General features: G+C 48.2%; 1 protein-coding gene across 14 annotated transcripts in view; it reads left to right on the top strand.

Annotated features, from left to right (window-relative positions):
• szt2 (SZT2 subunit of KICSTOR complex) overlaps nucleotides 1-20,897 on the top strand; it is an 81,271-nt gene extending 60,374 nt beyond the window's left edge. For 4 of the 14 annotated variants that reach the window (XM_088597831.1, XM_088597837.1, XM_088597836.1 and 1 more), the window contains 15 exons: nucleotides 1,181-1,457; nucleotides 2,511-2,590; nucleotides 3,562-3,687; nucleotides 4,452-4,654; nucleotides 5,952-6,051; nucleotides 6,140-6,223; nucleotides 7,098-7,172; nucleotides 9,469-9,534; nucleotides 12,527-12,740; nucleotides 13,147-13,330; nucleotides 13,834-13,956; nucleotides 14,198-14,690; nucleotides 17,512-17,628; nucleotides 18,606-18,674; nucleotides 18,908-20,897. In XM_088597831.1, coding sequence (XP_088453957.1) covers nucleotides 1,181-1,457; nucleotides 2,511-2,590; nucleotides 3,562-3,687; nucleotides 4,452-4,654; nucleotides 5,952-6,051; nucleotides 6,140-6,223; nucleotides 7,098-7,172; nucleotides 9,469-9,534; nucleotides 12,527-12,740; nucleotides 13,147-13,330; nucleotides 13,834-13,956; nucleotides 14,198-14,690; nucleotides 17,512-17,628; nucleotides 18,606-18,674; nucleotides 18,908-19,054 — 2,358 coding nt within the window. In that variant the 3' untranslated portion in view covers nucleotides 19,055-20,897. The remainder of the gene's footprint in view (nucleotides 1-1,180; nucleotides 1,458-2,510; nucleotides 2,591-3,561; nucleotides 3,688-4,451; nucleotides 4,655-5,951; nucleotides 6,052-6,139; nucleotides 6,224-7,097; nucleotides 7,173-9,468; nucleotides 9,535-12,526; nucleotides 12,741-13,146; nucleotides 13,331-13,833; nucleotides 13,957-14,197; nucleotides 14,691-17,511; nucleotides 17,629-18,605; nucleotides 18,675-18,907) is intronic. The other 10 variants (XM_088597835.1, XM_088597843.1, XM_088597844.1 and 7 more) reach the window with 6 other exon arrangements.
• Nucleotides 20,898-20,972: the final 75 nt, after the last annotated feature.

A 20,972-nucleotide genomic window follows, 5' to 3' on the forward strand; every position in this document is an offset into this window, starting at 1 on the left:
GAGTGTAGCACAGTAAAAGTTTTGCTTCTCTTATCTTTCCTCCCCCTGTTTTTCCCTGTGAGTATCGATTGGAGCTGGGATTAAAAAAAACTGTTCTGTGAGAGGAGTGAAAATCAGTATAAGAGCAATGCATGATTTGTTGGCAGATGCATGGAGGTTCATCCATCAAATTGGAGACCACTGTCAAAACTTCCACAGAAGGACATGCCCTCCTCACTGAGTCTTGCCAGAGGCTTCAGACCTTCTCCAAACATGCAGCAGTTCTCTTAACCCAGTTTCCAAACACTTCCTCTGCCTTGATCCCTCTGCCGAAGACAGTGTGCGTGCTGATTTACACTTTAGGACTGGGGTTAAAAGAGCCATTTCGCCTGCAGAGGGGAATGTCATTGCAAAACTAAGACATAAAGAAAATATTTTCTTCTCCTCTCCCGCACTCGCTTTTTAATCATTAACTCAGCAGGGATGTGGACAGAAGGCAGACCTAACGCAGCAGAAAGTTTGCCCGCACAGCAGAGCAGCTGTAGCAGCTCTGAATCCAAATCCAGACACCAGTAAAATCTCCATCCTTCTCCTGTGGATTTTACCGCAGTGAAACCAGTGTGGTAGGGTATTCCGATCCTGCTTGAGATCCGGCTTACTGAGCAACTTGTAGTAAGCAAATTGCCAGACTGTTTGCTAAGTGCCAGCCCGTTCTAAAACAAAAGACCTGTAAAGCATTTTCCTCCCATCCTTATGTATACCAAATCCCTCCCATACTTAGCCTTTCCTTTGATAAAGACCTACCGAATGATTAAGTGCTCATTTCTACAGAAATTAATGCGTTTGTGCAGATGCAATAGTTACTGGTAATGGTCTGACTTGAAATCAAAAGATCGAGGGCCTGACTCCCCGGAGATTGACAAATTTGCAAAAACGCGAGTATGGGTACATACCGAAGAAGGCCCTGCGGCCCATCTGGCGTGTCTGGTAGTTAGTAGTTTCTTGATCCATGGGTCTCATCCACTTAAGGGAAGCTAAAGTATGGGCTCCAGCCACAAGGCAGGGTGGCTTGATCCATCGTCCCACAGCCCTTTCTTTGGGTAAGGAAGGGGCCTCCTGTTCAGAGTTTTTCACGCATGTCCGTGTAGTTTGCACCTGTGCCTCGAGCCAGGCTTTGCTCAGCGCTGCTGTTTCCGTGCAGGAGCCCAATCCGTTCCTCAACCCGACGATGGAGGCCGATGCCCTTCTCCGCAGCCCCGTTCCCCCTCCCAGCAAGGACCAGGGCAAGCTGGCCGGCGGTCTGGGCCGCGGCCTGGCCGCGCTGCACTTCCCCCCCGAGCTGGTGCCGTTCGATGAGGCTCTCAGGGACGTCGGCGTGGGCCGGCCCGTCTCGAGCGCGCAGGACGCGGCGGGGAGCGCGGACATCGTGGCCAGGCAGGGGGCGCAGCTGCTGGAGGTCAAGGCCATGGAGCGCCGGGGTGAGCACTGGTGTCGTCGCTGCTGCAGACTTGCAGATGCGTGTTGCTCTCTCTGCAAACGCTCGGCGGCTCCTCCGGCTGCTGTTTGCTCTGGGACCGTCATGCAAAATACCAGATGAGGAGATGAAACAAGACCGAAATCCCCATTGCTGTTAGTCATTAGTATTCCCTTCTGGGATTCTTTAGTGATTGGTCTCAAAACTTGAAATTAAGCCAGGGATGAAAGAAAAAAAAAGTTTCATTAGATGAAGCTCTTTTTTGTATTTGTTTCTGACGTTTGTTTTTGTGCTCCATAGCTTCGGATGTGCATTTTGTGTGACTGTTGTGAGTGCAGTTCGAAGCTTTAGGTGTTGGTGAAGGATTTTCAGCTGTAGGGCCTTGGTAATCATATCGGCAAGATTTTAAATCATTTTGCCTGGAGAAAATTGAAGGCGAACCTTGACCTTCTCACTGTAAGGCAGGTGTTGAAAATGGATGGATGGGAGAGCTGAAGGTGAGAGACTGCCCGGGCACAGTTGTCAGAAATGAGTACAGGAACTTTTAGCACTGTGGTACATGAAGCATAAAGAACATTTTTTTTTTGTTCAGCCTGCCAACATGTTTAGAAAAACTAGTGCAGAATTCATAATGCCTAACATTGCTTGCTGAGCCAATATAATAGTGAAGCACTCTCAGCTGTTTGAGATATTAGTCTCAGTTTAAAAATGATAGTATCGGGCATCTCTAGGACCATGTTATAATGACCTCCTTCCTCTCCCTGGAATGCAACCCCATAATATATATATATAGTATTTGAAATTCCAATGCATACATATCAATAGTAAATTAAAATATCACACCCCTAGATATCTAAGAAGGGCACACACCCTTCTCTGTGTCCTCTCTGTATCTGTTCTGTAATGACGTGATATGACAGGCCATGGAAAAGGTGAGAGTGCCCTAGGCTACGCTGGATTCAGACAGGGCAGATTGAAAGAGATAGGGGATATCTTCAGAACATAAACAGAGCGTGTGATTTAAAGTTCATTTTGTTGCCATTTCTCTGGGTGTCAGAAATGGAAAAGCAGATGAAAATTGAAAACCTCTTCGTGACGTGGCAGCAGAGATCAGCACAGTCCAACATGCCCATCACGGTGAGTACCTGAAGCACAGCAGCGCAGGAGAGCTCTGACAAGTGCCTCCGTTTGCAGGCTCTCGCTTTTCAGGCGAGGTGTCATGAGAGACCTCTGTGCCACCAGCTTTCGAGCTCTTCATCCTGATGATGTCTGTAGCCAGTGCTGCACATTCTCTTCCTTTGTCTCTAGATGAAAGATTTAATTACTTTTGCAGAAGGTTGCCATAATTTCGTAAAAACTTGATTGAGATCCATTAAAGTGTCTGGAGAAATAACCTATCAATAAAGAGCAGTCAAAGATTAAAAAAACCCTATTAGGGGCCCTTGGGCAAGGAGGAAAATGTGTCAAAGATAAACTCTGAAGGATGAACGCCTTTGTCCCAGTTTCTCAGTTTGGCTGAAGTGTTTCTTCTGAAGTCAGATCAGTGTAATTTCACAAAACTCTGAGAAGTGTAAATAAACCACTCCTCTGCGGCTCTTCGTGTTTTACACATACCATGGTATGAACCTTCTGAGCGTCATCTTTGTTCATTTCTGTAATTTCTCTATCAGATGGACCCCTCTTCTTTAATGTATTCACTGACTGATTGATTGTGCCTCCGATTAATTAAAATGACAGGAGAGCAAAGCAGAGCAGATTTATCAAGCTCTGAACACCAAACAGCGCAAGAAAAAGCCAACCTGTTTATCTTACAAATATATCAATAAGTAAGGTTTATGGGATTGAAGACTAAGAGCTGGGAATTAGCTAATGCTTTAAAGTTATACTGGATATCAGTGAATATTTGTGAAAAATGTATCCAAAACAAAGTCCTTAAGAAACCTGTGCAGTTTTATTTAAAGCTATAAATCTGTTTTGCAAATCGTGCCATGCCTGACTTGCATTCATTATGCGTTTGACTGCAAAAATATTTTTGTACAATGGTACAGTATGTAACAAAGCCTGATGGAACTGGTTGCGAGTGTAACGCCTGAGGATTTGATTGGCAGGTGGCTGATTTGGACACTCTGAAACAGTCGTCCCGCCTGGTGCACTACTGCGCCACCCCGCTGCTCTTTGACCCCGTCTTCCGCAGGCAGATCCAGGAGGAGCAGGCAGGCAGCCCGCAGGTCAAGGTGCGTTATTGGCGAAACATTGTTAGAAAGCTGCGAGGCCCCCCCGTTGTCGCCTGTTAAATCGGACTGATGCTGCCGAGGCTGTACCTTGAACATTCCTGGGAAACGTTTGTCTTGCTTGTTTTAGAAACTGGCCGCGCTCGTCAGTCTCTCCCACCGTTCCTGAAGCCCTTCACGTTTGTGTTGGCTATTTAAACCCCAGGAGCTTTCGCAGCTCTCTCCGAAGTGTGGCAGCATGACGTCCTCTGGGCCTCTTTCTGTCATTGTTTCAGATGCGTGCCAAAAGCCATTTGTAAGGTACAGTGGGGGAAAGAGATGTCATTCACGACCAGACCCTGCTTCTTGTGCTGGGGCCCTCTCTGTTCTCCATTGGAACAGGATCGTGAATTTGTTTCCTTTTAAGTGTTCCCACGCATGTCCTTCTGTAAACGATTCAGAGAGTGCCGTGTGTCGGGGCCTGCGTTAGAAGGACTCTGTGCGATGAGTGCAGCAGCAGCACGCTCTTCGTCGTTCCCAAGGCGAAAGCCGTAGGGCTTCGGCAGCTCGCGGGGAATGGTGCTCTCGCACGCGTCCTGGGAATCCGTCTCGGCTCCGCGTGTCTCGCCGCGCCCCGGCCAGCCTCCCTTGTAACCCTCGCCGAAGCCGGAGCAGCTGAGCGGAAGGAGTTTCCGGCGCCCTCCTCGCGTTGTTTTTCAGCCTCTTTCCCAGGTGCCCCGAGAGTTTGCGTAACCCGTCTCCCTGTGCCTCCTGCCTGACCCCCGCAGAAGAGGCATCGCTCAAGCGACTCGACGGCCTCCGGGCGAGACCGCAGCCACAGCTGTGACTCTGTGGAGATGTTGCCCAGCAGGATGAAGGACGAGCCCTGGTTGCAGGACATCTCCAACACCTTCCTGCAGCAGTATGTCCAGTACCTGCAGAGCATGGGATTCATCCTGGTGCAGGTCCGGCCCTCCTCCCCGGCCAGGAGGTAACTCACAGAGTGGCAACTGGCGATGGATTAGCGACCAGTGAAACTTATCCTTCTGTTCCTCACTGGCCCGGGCGGCAGCTGAGTTGCGAGTAACGATTAAATGCTGAGCTAGATTGCTCCTCTTTTATCCGGGTTTGCATCGTGCGTGCCGAGGATGACATTTAAGTGATCAAAAAAATCTTTGAAAATAATAAAAGCCGTGAACAGTCAGATGGAATTGTTTAGAAATTCAGATCTTATTTCTTCTTCACGCGTTGTCCTTCACGCGTTAATCCATCTACTTCCTTTTAGTGCCCATGGACTAGAAGAGTGCTGTTGTCGCCAGTAACTGTTATGACTCATTAACTATGGGAACTGTGACCATGAAGAATGAGATTAAAAACCAGCTAGGTGGAGATGCTGTGTATTTTGACCTCCAGAGTGTGCACAGCTAGTGTAAGGTGAAATTGTACTAGACAGCCAGCAGATGTTGCCTCCAGAGTATGGTTGCTGTTTAAGCAGTGCAAGCAAGCGGTTTGCAAAACGTTGCAAATTCTGAATGAAGCACAAAACCATGAACTTGGTGAAAGTACTATATAGTCGCCATGCTGTCACAAACCGCTGTCTCGCCCCGGCCGAGACCGACAGTTTGCGCGAATCGCCAACGTGAAGTGGCCCTTCCTGCTCACTAGTCACTAATGACTAATGTGATGTGCGAGCGTGATGCACATGCAGAATTAACAAGCAAATAGTTATTTGTCTGCAAAACCATCTGGAGCTCAAATGCAATATTTCAGTTGGATTGAAAGAGATGTGTTCACAGGCCTGCTTGTGTACACTGTAACAGGGCCGCGTCACCTCACCGGGGGTTGGGTTGCCTCTGTTTGGAACCTCAGACAATGGCGGAAATGCAGGGCTGTGCACACCTGGGAATTTGGTCTGTTTTGTGATGAAAATTGGGGTGTGGAAAGACGAAGTGCCGCAAAGACTCCTTGCTCCGCTGGGTCTGTTGCCCAGGCCCATGTTGCTGTGGCAGAAGGCGAGCTGGTAGTTTCTCTCTTCATGAATGTGCGAGGAGGTTTTACACCTTGCTGTGTACGTCTTACTTTCACCGAGGTTGGAAATGCCGATTCTTCCTAACCTCCGAAATCTAAAACCAAGGGTTGCGGTTCCCCTTTAAGGCTGGACCCCAGTAAATGCCGTAAGAATCCGATCCCCACTGGCTGGCCCGGTCGGATATAGGGGAATGAACAGTCGCCTGCCCTGCGAGCAGCCGTGTTTGTCTCACGCCAGCCGCGCTCTCTTTCTGGCCCAGCAGCACTGCCCGGGCTCGAGCTATGGCCTTCAGCTCCCTGGCCACGGAGGGAAGAGCCTCCTTCTCCTGCAGCAGGCAGAGGAGCGAAGACAGCCCCAAGGTGAGCGCTGCGTCCTCGGCGGGAGGGAGAGGGAGCGGGCCCGGGGAGGCAGCTGCCGAGGGGTAATGAGAGATTCTTTCCTCCGTAGCAGAGCGGCGGATCAGGGACAGCTGCCTACCACCTCCAGCGGGCGTTGCCAGGGGGCATCGTGCTGATGGAGCTGGCCTTCCAGGTGAGAGCTGAGCCTCAGGGCCCGGGGCACACGCTGCTGGTAGCTGCAGGCACATTTCCCAAAAGCCGCCAGCAGTTCCGTTCTTCTGCTCTGCTCAAGACACACAGACACACACACACACTTGGCTTGAGGCTCAAACACGTACTGTGCCTCCACAAAGAAGTGAGGAGACGTCTTATGAACTTGTTTGGCTAATGTTTTTATGCAAAGCGGTTTACCTGCGTGCCCTTTTAACCAGTGGGGCATCGTGACTGGAGCGATCCGCGAGAAGCCTCTGTCTCGGGGGTACCGCAGCTGTCCCCCAGCTGGGGTTAAACCTCCAGACCTCCCAGCTGTGATTCCAGAACCCCAACTACTCCTTCACACTGCTTCTCGGCAACAAGTATTGTTTTAAAGTGTGGAAAGACGAAGTGCCGCAAAGACTCCGCTCCAGACTCCTTGCTCCGCTGGGGCTGTTGCTCTGGAGTCCAGGCCCATGTTGCTGTGGCAGAAGGCGAGCTGGTAGTTTCTCTCTTCATGAATGTGTGAAACAGGCCCGCTGCGCTTTTGCTTCTAGGACATGACAGGAGAAATGTGTAGGGCCGAGTTAAAGCACTTTAAAACTCTTTGCAGAGCCATTTTTTTTTTGTTTACCAGTGCACGATCGAACCATTTAGTTTCCCAAACAGGCTAGTGCCTGTTCAACCATAAAACCACAACAACACTCAGGAGGCAGTGAAATCTTCATTTTCTCCCAGCTTTTAAAAATGCAAGATCTTCACTCTTGATGTGAAGTATTAGTGTCTTTGGGGGGGGGGGCTTCCTAATTGCGGCATTTGTGCAATATTGTTACATGGAGGGGTGACGTTTCTTTGTCTGCTTCTCTTCCTGGCAGGGTTGTTACTTCTGTGTAAAGCAGTATGCTCTGGAGTGTTCGCGGATTCCTATGGGGCAGTCTGTCAACTCGCAGGTAACGGGCATTTTACACGTTCGTAAACAGAGCTCCCCTTTCATGAAGCAGCCTGACTGTCTCTCTTTCTTTCCGGGAGCCTCTTTTTACAGCCAGGAGAGTGCTTGCGAATGGATTAGGAGTCCGGGAGCAGTGGAAGGGAAAGATAAACCACCTCGTAAACATTTCCTTTAGATGCACATGTTCTGCTAGGACATGCTGGCCAAAGTCTTGTGTTTTTCTTTTTTCTCCTATTTCTGCTCGTATTTTACTTGTTAATGACATACACCCTACCCTCTTTCATCTTTTTCACTTTGTTTTTGATTTTTGGTCCAAATTACTCAGATGGAATTAGTCCAGTTTTATTTCAAATGTGGCATAATTAACTGTAAATAGATTGAAATTATCCCTCTGTGTTTACCAAAACATCTCCAGATGTTGCTTGCCAGAAGCTGTTTCTGTAAAGAGGCAATATCAGCTCCTTCGCTTCAAGTCTGTGCCTGGCAGCTCCTGGAATATTTTGGGGATTTTTTTAGCACATTTGCATTTTGTTTATAACAATATTGCACAAATACAACACATGCAGCACGTTTTAAGGTCAAAGGAGCAAACATTTTGAATGCCAACTTGGATACCAATGTTATAAATAATGGATTTGATATGCAGACTCAAGGTACATATGACTTGGGGTGCAGAAGAGTATTCTGCTGGATATATAGTTCATAGCATCTGAAAAAAGTGGATACCCAGACGTTCTGTGAACCCCCACATTCCCTTCTCCAGGATTGTACCATTAAAAATTAAAAAGCTAGTTATTTAGAAAGATATTTTCTCTTTTTTTGTAATTTAAAAGGTATAAGTAATACAATTTGTGGATTTCTGATTTTTTATAGCCACTCACTTACAGTACCTGATCACCCAGCTATCATAAAGAAGGGGAATGTCTGAAGTAAAAAAGAGCAAAATTGGGTCTATGTTTGCAGCTTTTTTTGTAAGATTTTAAAGATCAGTAGCAGTGAAAATTATGTATAGAAATCTTATGTATTTCATTATCTTTTATTATGCAGTTTCCCAATCTTTGCACTTTGCTTTTTTAATTATTTGTAATTTGTTACCTACAATACAGCACTTCCATCCTTCCATTTTCTAATCCGCTTATCCAGTTCAGGGTCGTGAGGGGAGCCAGAGTCTATCCCAGCAAGCACTGGGCACAAGGCAGGGACGCCAGTCCATCGCAGGGCACACACAGACACACACACTCGCATCAGGACCGGATTTTAAAGATGCCAGTTAACCTATCAGCATGGCTCTGGACTGTGGGATGAAATCGGAGCACCCGGAGGAAACCCACACAAATGCGGGGGGGGGGGACATGCAAACTCCACACAGACAGCACCCCAGGAACTGAGCCCAGGTGCCCAGCGCTGCCAGGCAGCAATGCTCACCACTGCGCCACTTACAGTACTATAATTTCTTCAAGAGAAAATGTTATTGATTTAAAGGTGCGTAAAGATTTAATGAATAGTAGGATGTCTTGTAACATTTTATTCATTAATATTTTTAACATCCAGAAAGGATTATACAGAGCTCCTAAGACATCCAGCTACACTGTTGATTTTAAGGACCACTCTTAGCATTCAGTGTGGTAATTGCAGTCTCTTTTATCCTGCTCTCACTGTGATTTTATTTTTTCTGTAAACATCCTTCTTAGTCTTCATCTGGAGACGCAGAACGGTTGCTCAGGATAAAAAAAAATTGAAATGAGGCGAAGAAATGAAGGAGGATGATGAGGAAATGATTATTTCCTGTGCCACTAAAATTTCCAGCAAATAGATAAGATGAAGTGAATCTACAGATTCACAAGTACAACGTACAGGTTTGGGTGTTTTGGATTTCTTAATTAAATGCAAAGACGTACGTTTTATAACGAGCCTGAGCCGAGTTCATGTTGCAGCCGGGTGGCTCTGCTCATTTTTTAAAATGTCCGGTGGGGTGTTTCCAGGCCTGGCTTCTGCTGGTGGACTTGGGCGAGACAAGATGTGCACGCTGCCCGGCGTGGCCGATAGCACCCGCTCTCTCTGCGCCGCGTGGTGTAGCTCCTGTTTCCTCCACCTGCCTGTGTGTATGTATGTGTGTGTGTGTGTGTGTATGCCCTGGCACACGTCTCTCTTTCTCTCTCTCCCTGGTCTAGATGCCACCCGTTAAGCGCTGCTTGTTTCTAATCCATGTCCGTGTGTGTCGAGCTGCTGTGTGTGCAGAGCTTGTGTTTCCACAGCGTCTGTGTTCCCAGTCCCATCTCATCTCCTCTCTCCATCAGGGCTCGCTCGGCTCCAAACCTCGGAGCAAGCCGTACGCCGAGGCCGCCTCCGTCTCAGAATCTGCGGTATGTCCCAGCACTCACGGGGGCGGGGGGGGCCTCCTTCCAATCAGGGCTTCATTCTCCAGAACCCCTTTCGCATTTCCCCACCTGTCCTTCCCAGAGCCCTGTCCTCCGTCCTGTCTGTCCCTCCGAACACGTGCTGGGCTGGTTGCTTCCTTTCTTTCTGTTTGCGTGTCTTGAGTCCGTGCGTCGTCCCGGGAGGAGAGAGCAGAGACGATCTCTGAGCTGAGCTCACTGGGGCTCAGACTGCTCACCCCTGTTGCTTCGGGTATGCCTCCGTAGGGTCATTTTGCTCTGGGGTGATAACATAATTTGCTGGGGGGGGGGGGGCTGTGACTTCCTGTGGGCTTCCTTTTATATCTGCAGTGGTGGTATTTCAAAGGTCTTTTATTTCCCTTTCTGAACCCACCTTTCTGATTGTGAGATTTTAAAAAATGTTCGTGCTCCGCTGAGCCGTGATGGAGTCGCCCTCAGGTAAGTGGCCCCGAGAGAGGGTGAACTGCGGGGGGGGGGGGGGATCTCTCTGCCAGTCGTGCTGTCTCACTGCGCGCACCCTTCCGGGGGCCAGTCAATGAGTGTCGCTACCGTCTGGTGTCGCTGGGGCCCCTGGGTGAGTCAGCGAGTGCCTCAAGGGGCCACGTTTTCAACGCGCTGTCTGTCCCACTGCTGGCATGGTGTTTTTGCTAATGGTGTCAGGGTGAAGAGTGAGTGGGTGAGTCATGCAGGCGCTCGTTGGCACAATCCATGTTAATAGCAACTCTGCAAGCACTAGGGGTGCATTATGTGGTATGTTAACGTGTTAGCTGACTGTGGCTGGAGAAGGATCATCGGGCTAGAGGGCACCTCTGTCTTGCCATCTCTCTCTGTGTCTGACTCCTGCTGGGAATCAGTGAGCTGCCTGTCGGCTTGGCCTTTCCCTCCTGGACAACCTTCTTCTTTCATCGTTTCTTCTTTGGGTTGATGTAAATTTTTGTGTCTTGTGCAATAACTTTTTTTTTTTCAGTTTTTACATTCTCTGTTTTTAGGTGTTGGCACTTTGTGTTAAGTTTGTGGAGCGTCAACATGATAGGTGTGTGTGTGGAAAGTGTGCAGAATCATGTACCGTGTGTGTGTGTGTGTGTGTCCGTGTCGGGAGTCTGTTTTTAACTCACTTCTTGTTTTAATTGAAGCTGGAGCTTTGGAGAAAAATCTGAATCCACATACACATGCAGTTACCATGATGGTCTGCTGGACTCTTCCCAAACGATGCAGCCTTCCGTTTCTTTCACGCACGATCAAAGAAGACATTTCACTCTCTTCTGATCACTGTCTCTCAGTTGTGTGGGTTTGCAGCGATTTTTAAACACAGAGATTGTCACTTCTGGTCGGCAGAAGGCAGAATCTCTTGGGGTTTTTTTTTTCATCTCCAAGCGTTCCAGCCTGGAATCCACAATGATATTTCATATGTTTCATCCTCTCATCACCGTCCAGCGCGGCACAAACACGGTTCCAGTTAGGTTGGGACGGCGAAACGTGTTGACGTAAAAAGAAGTTTAGTGTTTTCAATAGGACTCAAAAGGGGGAAAAGGCTCTGGGACCCCTGGTGCTTGAACGTTACACCACCTCTTGCAGCTGCACACCACAGTGGCTAAGAACCATTTCGGGAAGGAGCTCACACCTTTATTGTCTTCACGCCTGTCTTCCACCCGTTCCGAGAGACTTGTGTATTTCCTTCTGTACTGATGGCTTGGGGCACCAGGCACAGCGCCGTGCTCCCAGCTTGACAGGTTGGCGCGGGGCTGTGGAGACGCGCTTTATCTTTCTGCCAGTAATTCCTAGTCTTGTTAGTTAAACGTTTTTGTTAAGAAAAAGGTTCCGCAGCACAAGGGCAGAAGCATTCTAAGATGTACGTTCTTGTTGAGATTTAGAATCCTGTATAATGTTGAACAGAATAGGGTTTGTCAACATTTAATCACGTTTACTGACATACTCTGCTTAGGCTTTTGGGACTCTTTGATTTAATAGGATCTATTTGCATTTGTTCCAGGCAAATGGCCCAGATGAAAGTCACTTGTGTAGCGGCAGTTTTTTGTTTTTTTTCCTCTTGGTGTCTTTACTGTTCTATAATTACATGATGCTTTAGCCTTTTTTGCATAGTATTTTGCATTTGATATTAAGGCTTTTGTTGTTCAGTCTTTGATGCTGGAATATAATTATACAAAGTAAATCTGATTGCTGTTAGGGAGTTGGTTGCAACACATTTTTTTAAAAAGTGTCTGCAGTCAGCAGTTAAAGAGTAGAGCACATTCAAAGTAGGGCTTATTTAAGTAGTTAAACAGCACCATCATAAAATATATGGCAGTGGACTGGGGTGGTTAATTTGTAATTTGAAGATAATGGTAAGGATATTGTATTGGATAATACTGGGTTAGGTAATGTGGATAAAATGTGGAGAATCCAGTAAGGAACAGTCCATGTTTAAAATGATTGTATTAGGATAGAACTGGGTAAGGAGTAGAGAGTGTAGAGAGGAGGATGCTGGCTCAAATCCGAGCTGTGCCTCGGTCAGCTGACTGAAACCCATGTTCCCCCAGCAGCGGCACGCAGTTAGTGGATGGTTGCCAGGCGGCGATGAACGGCTTCGGTCTCCACGCAGCTGCAAGCCACTGTGAGCTGGTGCTTTTGTCAGCGGCGGCCACATCATTCCCTCAGCCCGTTCTGCCAGGGAGCTGGAAATAGCAGGAAGTAGCAGCTCTGAGCGTGCGTGTCCCAGGGTCGGTGCGCGTTGACCACAAACTGGAGCTCCTGAATTAAAAATGAGGGAATAATTGAAGGACTAAGCTTTAGGAGTGCGGCTTGCGTACTTTGTAGTTGTAGGCGACGGGGAGGGGGGGGGGCCCAGGGATTGTCATGCTTGCAGCGCGTCGATCCTTCTTGTGAGCTGTTCCTTGCCAAGCGAAACGGCGGCGGGAGCCAGCCATGTGTCCGGTGACTGTTGGCGCTAACTCTCTTGCAGCTGTCCATGCTGTTCACAGAGGAGTGCGACAAGGTGCGGGACCTCATGCACGTGCACTCCTTCAGCTACGACTTCCACCTGCGGGTGGTGCACCAGTACCTGGTGGGCTGCCACATGACCCTGCGCCAGGGCTACCAGCTCACCAGCTTCCTGGAGGACTTCATCGCCCACCACCCGGACATCCCCAAGTTCGGACGGAACCACGTCTTCCAAGGTGAGCACTGAGTGCCGCCCCCACCACCTTTCGTCCGCTCGGGGCAGAGAAGCAGCCTTCCTCTCTGCAGCCAGAGAGGAGGGAGTCATTTTCTAGGTGCGATGCGTGTAGAATTAATAATAGCTGTTTAATTGGTGCCTGCGCTTCTTCCGTTTAAAACTGATTTACGGCGGAATGAATCGCAGGCATGTCCCCATCCTTCGCTAGGTCTGTTTGCGCTGGAAGCGGCGTGTTGAGCCGGCGGAATTTTTTTTAATGAATAGAAAAACTATGGATTTCTCAGGGCCGTGCCTTGACATGAGTGAGTGTTATTAGAGTGGAAGAATGCAGCTGAGCAGCAGGTAATTGGCTTGAAGAGCACTTTGCTTCAGCGGGCTCATTTGGCAGCTCCTGCCTCTCCCGACAGGTAGCTTCTCCCTGTCGACGGGAATGATCACGGCACACCAGCTGTACAACTACATCACGGACCACGCGGGGACGTACAGCATGAAGCCTCTGCGGATGTCGAAGGCTGCAGTGAGCAGCGACGGCAGGAAGGGGGCGCCCAGCGCGGACCTGCATGAGTATGCCCTGGTGGTGCTGTGGAACAGGTACGGGCTGGTACCCCCGACCGACACTCGGCTGGGAGCGGGCTTAGCCCCCAGACTGCCCTGCCATGATGCCCAGTCCTTCTCCGGCTCTGACCACAAGGCTAGGAATTAAAACACGTGGAGAGAGGAGGAAAAAGATTTCGCCTAAAACTTGCCGAAGATCTTCTAGATCTGAAAACAAAGTAGGGGATACTGTTCATTTCTGTCTGCTGCAGTGTTTATCAGAGAATGTTGACCTTTTGACCTTGAAACTATGGAGCAGAAAAAAACACTCTGGTATTGATGGCAGAAAAGTCACTGAACTTAATTGTCTGCTTTTGTCTCTGTGCAGCTGGGGGACTTTTACTTTATTAACTTTCTGCCTGAACTTTCAGTCCGACTGCCTGTGTGTTGTGATTTCTGAAGTTTATTCGAAAAGCTGATATGTCGTATAGGTTTTGTTTTCTCCCAACCCCCCCATCCCCTCCAGCCCAGTCGCTCTTATTCCTCTGGTCTCTCTGCAGCTCGGGCTCTTACAAGGACCTGGAGGGTCTGCGTCACCACGACGACTTCGATGTGTCTCTGCTGGTGTGCCACAGCGCGGCTCCGTTCGAGGAGCAGTCTGAAGAGGAAAGGCACGTCCTGAGGTGAGCGGGCGGGCCGGGAAATCCGCGGGGCACTGCGGCCCGGCTGCGCGTCGCAGGTGGGACGATTTAGACGCGCATTGTCTCCTCCCGTTTTGGCGCGCCTGTGGCTCTTAATGGCCGCGATTCACGTCCCGGGACGGTTCAAGCCCCCCGCAGGAGCGCAGGCACAGTACCGCGGCGTGTCGAGTATAGGGCCCGTGTCCGTGCTCACCCGTGATCCCTGTGCGTTGTGTCCCGGCAGGCTGCGCTACTACGTCATCATGACCAGCCAGCGGGAGCTCTTCCCGCGGCTCACGGCCGACATGCGGCGCTTTAAGAAGCTGCCCCCGCTCCACCGCGAGCCCGGGGACCCGGGGGCCAAGCCCGCCCCCGGGGAGAGGGCGGAGCCGGGCGGCGCCCAGGAGCTGGAGCCGGAGCTGTGGGAGGAGGGCGCCAGCGATTCGGGCGAGTTCTACCCGGCGGGGCAGCAGGGCAGGCTGGCGCCGGGCCTGTTCTACTCCTCCCCGCTCTTCCCGCTGCTGGCCTCGGAGGTGACCGCGGCCCGCCGGCAGATCCAGACCGGCGTGCAGCAGGCCATGGCGCACTGCCGCCGGGACAACCTCTGGAGGCGGCTCTTCCACGGGGAGCACCTGGCCCTGGACAAGCTCAAGCTGAGCAAGCTGTCCTTCGCCGAGCTGGAGGAGCTGCTGGACGCCGTGCAGAGCCGCTCCGTGGGCGAGGTCGACCCCCAGCTGGTAACCGCCCGCGCCCACAGGCTGGTCACTGGGGGGGGGGCGGCAGGAGTAGTCCCTCATGTCCTTTAGCCATTTCAGCTTGCCGTTCCAGATAGCAGCCATCACCAACGGGAGGGTCCCTGTAGGTAGTTAGCAGGTGATTGATCCAGGATCTCATCCGGCTCTTTCTTGAAAGAAACCAGGGTATCGGCTTCAACGGCAGGGCTGGGTAGCCTGGGTCACACCCCCGTTGGTGGTTTTGAAAGTTTAAGATGCACTTTCTCATCGTTTTTGCCTGTGCTTCGTGTTTCCCTGTTCACTCTGAAGAAGAGCATTGAGCAGACTTTTTGGGTCCCTTCTCCCCTCAAACTGGAGGCCGAGAAGGGTCGGTTTCTTCAGCCTGTCAGTCCCAGAATGCGTCTCAGTGCCCTTTCCTTTTCTTAGTTATGCTGGGCTTTTTACCTAGGTCTTCTCCTAGGAGTGTGTGAACAGATCAACACTGAGCGCTTGCAGCTGTTGAAGGGTGTGATGATGAATATGAAGACCGAGTTAAGATAAGATCACTTTAAACTCATAAATTTGTATAATTAAACCAGCTTGTATAAATACCCCAGCTTGCTCTCCATGAGACACGCAGACAGGGAGAGAAGCTGGGGGTCAGAAAGCAAGTCAGCCATTTATACAGCACCCCTGGAGCAGCTGGGGTGAAGGGCCTTGCTTCAATTCCTGGTTTTCAGCCATGTGTTGTTTTCTGTTTTTGCCTCCTGTCTGGTGTTTCAGATGTTTTCAGTCTCAGGTTTGTGTTTTTTTCCTTCTCGGTAAAGTCCTGGTAAGTGATTTTGTGGGAGCTGCTGATGGGGCCCGGTTAACCATGCTTTTGCAGCTATAGAGAAATCATAATTGTCCTTCTGTTACTGTTCATTGTTGCGGTGCTCATTGTTTCTGTTTTCTCAGGAGGGAAACCTTCTTGCCCAACTTAAATTTGTGCAATAAGTTCAAACGAATGGCCACAATCCATTCTTGTCAGTGCTCTTCTTTTACTGTACAATTAAAAATAATAGACACTATCATTCTAAACACTTGATTGAAGTACAGTTCTAAAGGAGAATGCATGTCATGTAGGGCTCTGGTTGATAATTGAAGCATAGAAACCCAATTGCAGTGGTGCCAGTTTTCTCTTCAGAGTGCAGTTAGAGCTCCTTTCACTAACCAGTCTTTGTGCAATTTAAACCTCAGTCTTCAAAGTGAAATAGAAACCATTATCTCAGGAGGTGCGCATCAGAAACAGTCTACTTGGGTAGCGTTGCTTACACAGTCCTCCTTAAAAAAAAAACCAAGGAGCCATCTCTCCTGTGATGGAGTGCGATGTACAGAGCTTTCCTCAATGTTTCAAGTGCCAGTGTTTAATGGTCATTGAGTCTTTTCCCATTATCTGTCACGCTGTCAAAATGTAGAGCAAGCTGCAGAGAGCTCTGTGCCAGAGTCAACCTTATACCTCTGAATTAATCAGCATACTGCTTTCCTTCACAACATTTCGGCGTGGGCCTAAAGGTTTCACCTTCTTTATAAATACCCCTATCTATAGGAATTGATTTAAGAGAGAGTGCTTATTTTTGCACAGCCTGTTCAGCTAGAAATGTAGTGTACAGAATACATAGACTACACCCTCCTTATTTATGAAACAGATAAAATCCATGTCCTCATTCTCTGACAAAATTATATATTTCCCAGCCATCTTCACTTAATCCTCCGAGCTAAAGCCTGGATCTCCATTGTGCATTAGGCCTTCTGTAGGCTCATTTCCAGTGAGAGTAAAAATGTGTCTACTTGTGCTGAACATCTTTTTCTTCTTACAAATGGAAAAGCAAATAACATAGTCCCTGTATACCACTGAGTGAACAAAACAACACTTGTCTTTACATCAATACTATACATCACTGTCCTTCCTGACTGCAAACACATCCTTAAGTTAGCCGTTATGTCATAAATCATATCCCCCCAGGCATATTCAATGTATATTCAATATGCGTCAACAGAATCCCTCTACATTACATTGTGAAAATGAAAATCTGCTGCATATGTAGTAGATTTAAATGTAGCAAAGATCCTTTTGTTAAGAAAAAGCCGCTACTTTCTTCTCCTGATAGCTTTGACCGCTTTAAGTATTTTGTTGTTTTTTCAGAAATTTGCATGGTAAGGTCTGAACGGAAAACTATTCATCAGGAACGCGTTTCTCAAAAAGGAAAATGCACTCTCAGAATGAACAGGGGAATACAAAGCAGAGGGCACAAGTGGAAACTAGGTGAAAGTGAATTTAAACAGGAGGCAGTCCTTTACACACAGGGTTGTGGGAGTGTGGAACAAGCTGCCTGCCCCATGTGGTTGAAGCCGATACCCTGGCTCCCTGGAAGAGAGACCTGGATGAGATCCTTACGAGAAACTGAATGAGCTGAGGGGGCCGTGTGTTATGAAACATACGAAACCTTTAGTGTGTTCTAATTGCATGATGCGTCACGAAAGATCCCTGTTACGAGAGTCAACAGGCTTCAACATGGTCTCGGAGCCAAGTAACATACGCCTACCTCCTGACAACAGCAATGGGGCGGGCTGCCCACTTTGCATCAGGGTGCGCGATGGAGCCTGTGGTAGTCGGCAGCTAATCAAGCTGGGTATTCGCTTCGTCACACGTTGGACGCAGCCCCTTAGAATTCAGAAACAGCGTTATCACTGCATGCTGTGGATCCTCTTATCAGATCCTCTACGGTTCAAAAATTTTGGCTTGCCAAAGGGCTCTGCAAAGCACCGCTGAGCTTCGGCAATCACGTGTCTCTGTCTGATCCAGGACTGCTTCCTGACCATGACGCCTGGCTGGTACCAGAGTCTGATCAAGGTGCTGCTGTCCCGTTTCCCGCAGAGCTGCCGGCACTTTGTGGACACCGACAGCGGGATACAGTACCTGGTGAGGGTCCCGCCTCTCCACCTTCGCGCTGCAGCTGCGCGCTTGTTATTATGAGCCCAAGCGCCGGTTTCATCCTCAAATACCAAAAAAGCCTCTGTAAGCCTTAGACCTCCACCATGTATGTGTTTGTATACCGAACAGCAGAGTTTTTGTAGCCATGGCAGTCGATTCAAAATCCTTTTCACAAAAATATTCTGCAGCCCCTATGTTCCTTTTCAAGCTAGTAAATGGAAAAACCAGAAGAATATTTGAATCCCGGCTGTTTTTATGTTCAGCCATTTGCATTTTCCCTCTAGTTTCTACGCAGCCTCTGTAATGAGAGACGTGTTTGCAGCACAGTGTAAATGAAATGCTAAAAAGGTTCTGTGGATTGACTTCTTTACTATATAACATCTGTAACCTCACCACTAAGTGATAAGGTTATTCGCAGCTTAGTTGTGTAGGAGATTCGTTTCTTCCAAGATTACAAGGAGATTCGTTAGGTTGAGATGTCCAGATGCCACTGGATCAGGCCTGGGTGATCACTAGCCAGCCACGCCTGCCCGAGCTGTTGTGTGTCACCAGGGTAGGGGAGAGCACCGGCCGGGATAGGGAGAACAGGTCCTCCTGTCCACTGTGCAGTTCAGGGATCTGAGGCATGATGAAACGAGTCTTAAACACATGACACTTGCAAAATTAGATGGCGGCTGTATAAATCAAACAAAAGGCAGTCCCACATTTCCCAGTGATTGTGACATCCCCAAAAGCTGATGGGGGAAAAACCTCCTATTTCTACATAATCTCCAGCGGGCTATGCATGTAACCTGGAATAAGACATGCTCAGAGGCAACACAGAGAGGGAAAAAGGGCTCTCGTCATTTTTGTGCTGCAGATTACAGTGACATCTGGGGCACAGAAGTCCTTTAGGATACGTTATCGCTTTTCACTCCCCACATTTATTCTCTGTAGTTTGATTTGTCCTCTTTTTTTTTTGGCAGGCTGTTTTAAACCAAAAATTCACGGACTGTTTTGTTCTGGTCTTCCTCGACTTCCAGGCAGGGAAAACGGTGAGCCAGTTTATCTTAATCGTCATCATTATTATTTATTGAATCTCTGCTGATAACATTAATTCTTATCAATGACTGTGAAGGCTCCAGACTGTAATCCTTCCTCTTATCCTCGCAGTCGAATCGAGCACGTCCAAAAGGCGAACGGATGGGTTTAGTGCCGTGACACGTTGACGAATTACCATCAATAAAAAATGGCGTTTCTGTGCCACTGTTTTTTTTTTCTTTTCCAGAGCCTGAAGGTAGTTTTCAGAGAACCTTTGCCATCCCAGCATCCTCAGCCCAGCAGCAGTCCCCCTCCACAGTTAGTGTCCATGTACCACCACCTGGAGGCTGTCATCAACACTGCCTGCTTCAACCTGTGGACAGGCCTGCTGTAGCGACTGGCTCTCCAGGAGACTGCCGTGCGAATACTGTCCCTATACTGGCTCCCTCTGCCTTTAGAGCGCTGTTACTAGGCCTCTCTACGCACAGCCGTGGTATAAACCTAATCATGCCTTGTCTAGATGTTACTCCATCACTTCGTTTGGCTACATCGATATTTGACTTCAGCTGCTCCCATCCATGCCCGGACCGCAGCGCCTCGCTAACGAGACCCGCCTGTCCGTGCCGGCCAAGCATCTCGACGCTGGCCACATGGGCATCGGCAATCGCCACAAAACCACGTCGAGAGGTTCACCCCCGTCGTGTGGTGCCAAATCATGCTCCGTTTAGCATGGGAAGAGGTTTCCTGGTCTTGAAGATGTCTTCAGTTATTTTAAATGTTTTTTTTATTTATATTTTCATTTAATTTTTCCGCCGTGCTTGACAAAAAAAAAAAACCTGGGATGCAATAACTGGAGGGCCAGTGTCGGCGTCGTGCAGGAGGCTGAACGATACCGATTAAGAGCAGCCCGCAGATCAAAGTTTAGCGTGCTTGTTAGTATCTCTCTCAAGGCCGAGGCGTTATCCAGAACAGAGAAGGCTTAATGCTTCTGTTGGTACACTTAACTGCATGCACCCTAAGAGGCCATTTATCTTGAGCAAGGGCACTTTACAAAGGCAGGAGAGGCTTGTATAAATACTACTACCTCAAAGTGCTGACCTAAGATTGATGAAGCTTCTTAGTCAGAAGTGAATATTTTACGGAACAGGGCATACGGTTTAGCATAATGGTTTAAATACTTATGCAATTAGCCCTTTAAAGGCATGTCCTTCTTTCTGAAGAGGAGTTCTGCGAGACATGTGTTTCTGATCATCTTGACAATGGGACCTTTTCAGTTCAGAAAAGTTCATCTCACCCTTGCTTGAAATAGGCTGAGAAATCTTCAGCCCATGTGCCCTTAATCATCCACAGAATTCCACTTATACACCCTATATAAAACTAAATTAAATTAGGAGGAAAAAGGAGTTTTCACCAACATCTGACACTAAAAAATATGAAAATTCAACAATGTAGAACACAGAAAATGTTTCAAATTTAAAACAGTAATTTTTTTTAAAAATAAGGTCTCAAAATACAGTGAACGGTCCCTGCAGTTTGACCCACGACCTCTCAGATTCAGGTATTTGTTTTTCATGGTTTTATCATTTCTGCCGTCTCCCCACAGCCAATAACTACCTTCTGAAAGTGCCTGTTTTTTTTTAGCAATGGGAGAGAGATTATTGTGTTGACCTGGGAGAGGAATCTTTGAAACGTCAAGGTGCCAATGAAGTCCCCCTCAGGTGAGGGTGTTGTGTTCAGTATTGGGCAGGAGGTGCCCCTCTGGCATGGTACAGGCTTCACTTGTTCCTTACACTCTGTTCCACCACATGAGTGCAATAAACACACAGCACTTTCTGCTGAGCTGAAGGACGTCACTTGCCAGACTACGTATTCCTGCCCAGCCTTAATATTTCACCTAAACTGATTCGGAAACCAAATAACCTTTGCACTCTATAAACTCCACGTTAAAAGAGATGAATGAAGAGAAGGAAAGGTTTTAATCGCAGTTCTACGCAGGACAATGTACTTCTTTTTTTGCAATTTGTTTTCAAGTTAAGAACACTGGGTATTTAATAAGGTCTAACTATTGATGTACTTTAAAAATGCAAGTTCCTGGAGTTTAGTATTTTGTGTTTTGACAAGTTAATCTTAAGATTTGAGTGGTCTGACAATGTTGTATATGTACATTATGTATATATAAGATTAAAAGAATATTTGAAGTGTAAAACAGAATTAAACTTTGCATTATATTAAAAATACTGATGTCTGTTGTGTTTAAGATGAATTTCTGGATGCCCTATGTTGCTCAAACACCGGTTGCAGTTAGTGCCATT

This window comes from Lepisosteus platostomus, chromosome 11, assembly GCF_059453375.1.
Source record: "Lepisosteus platostomus isolate fLepPlt1 chromosome 11, fLepPlt1.hap1, whole genome shotgun sequence".
Lineage (NCBI taxonomy): Eukaryota > Metazoa > Chordata > Actinopteri > Semionotiformes > Lepisosteidae > Lepisosteus > Lepisosteus platostomus.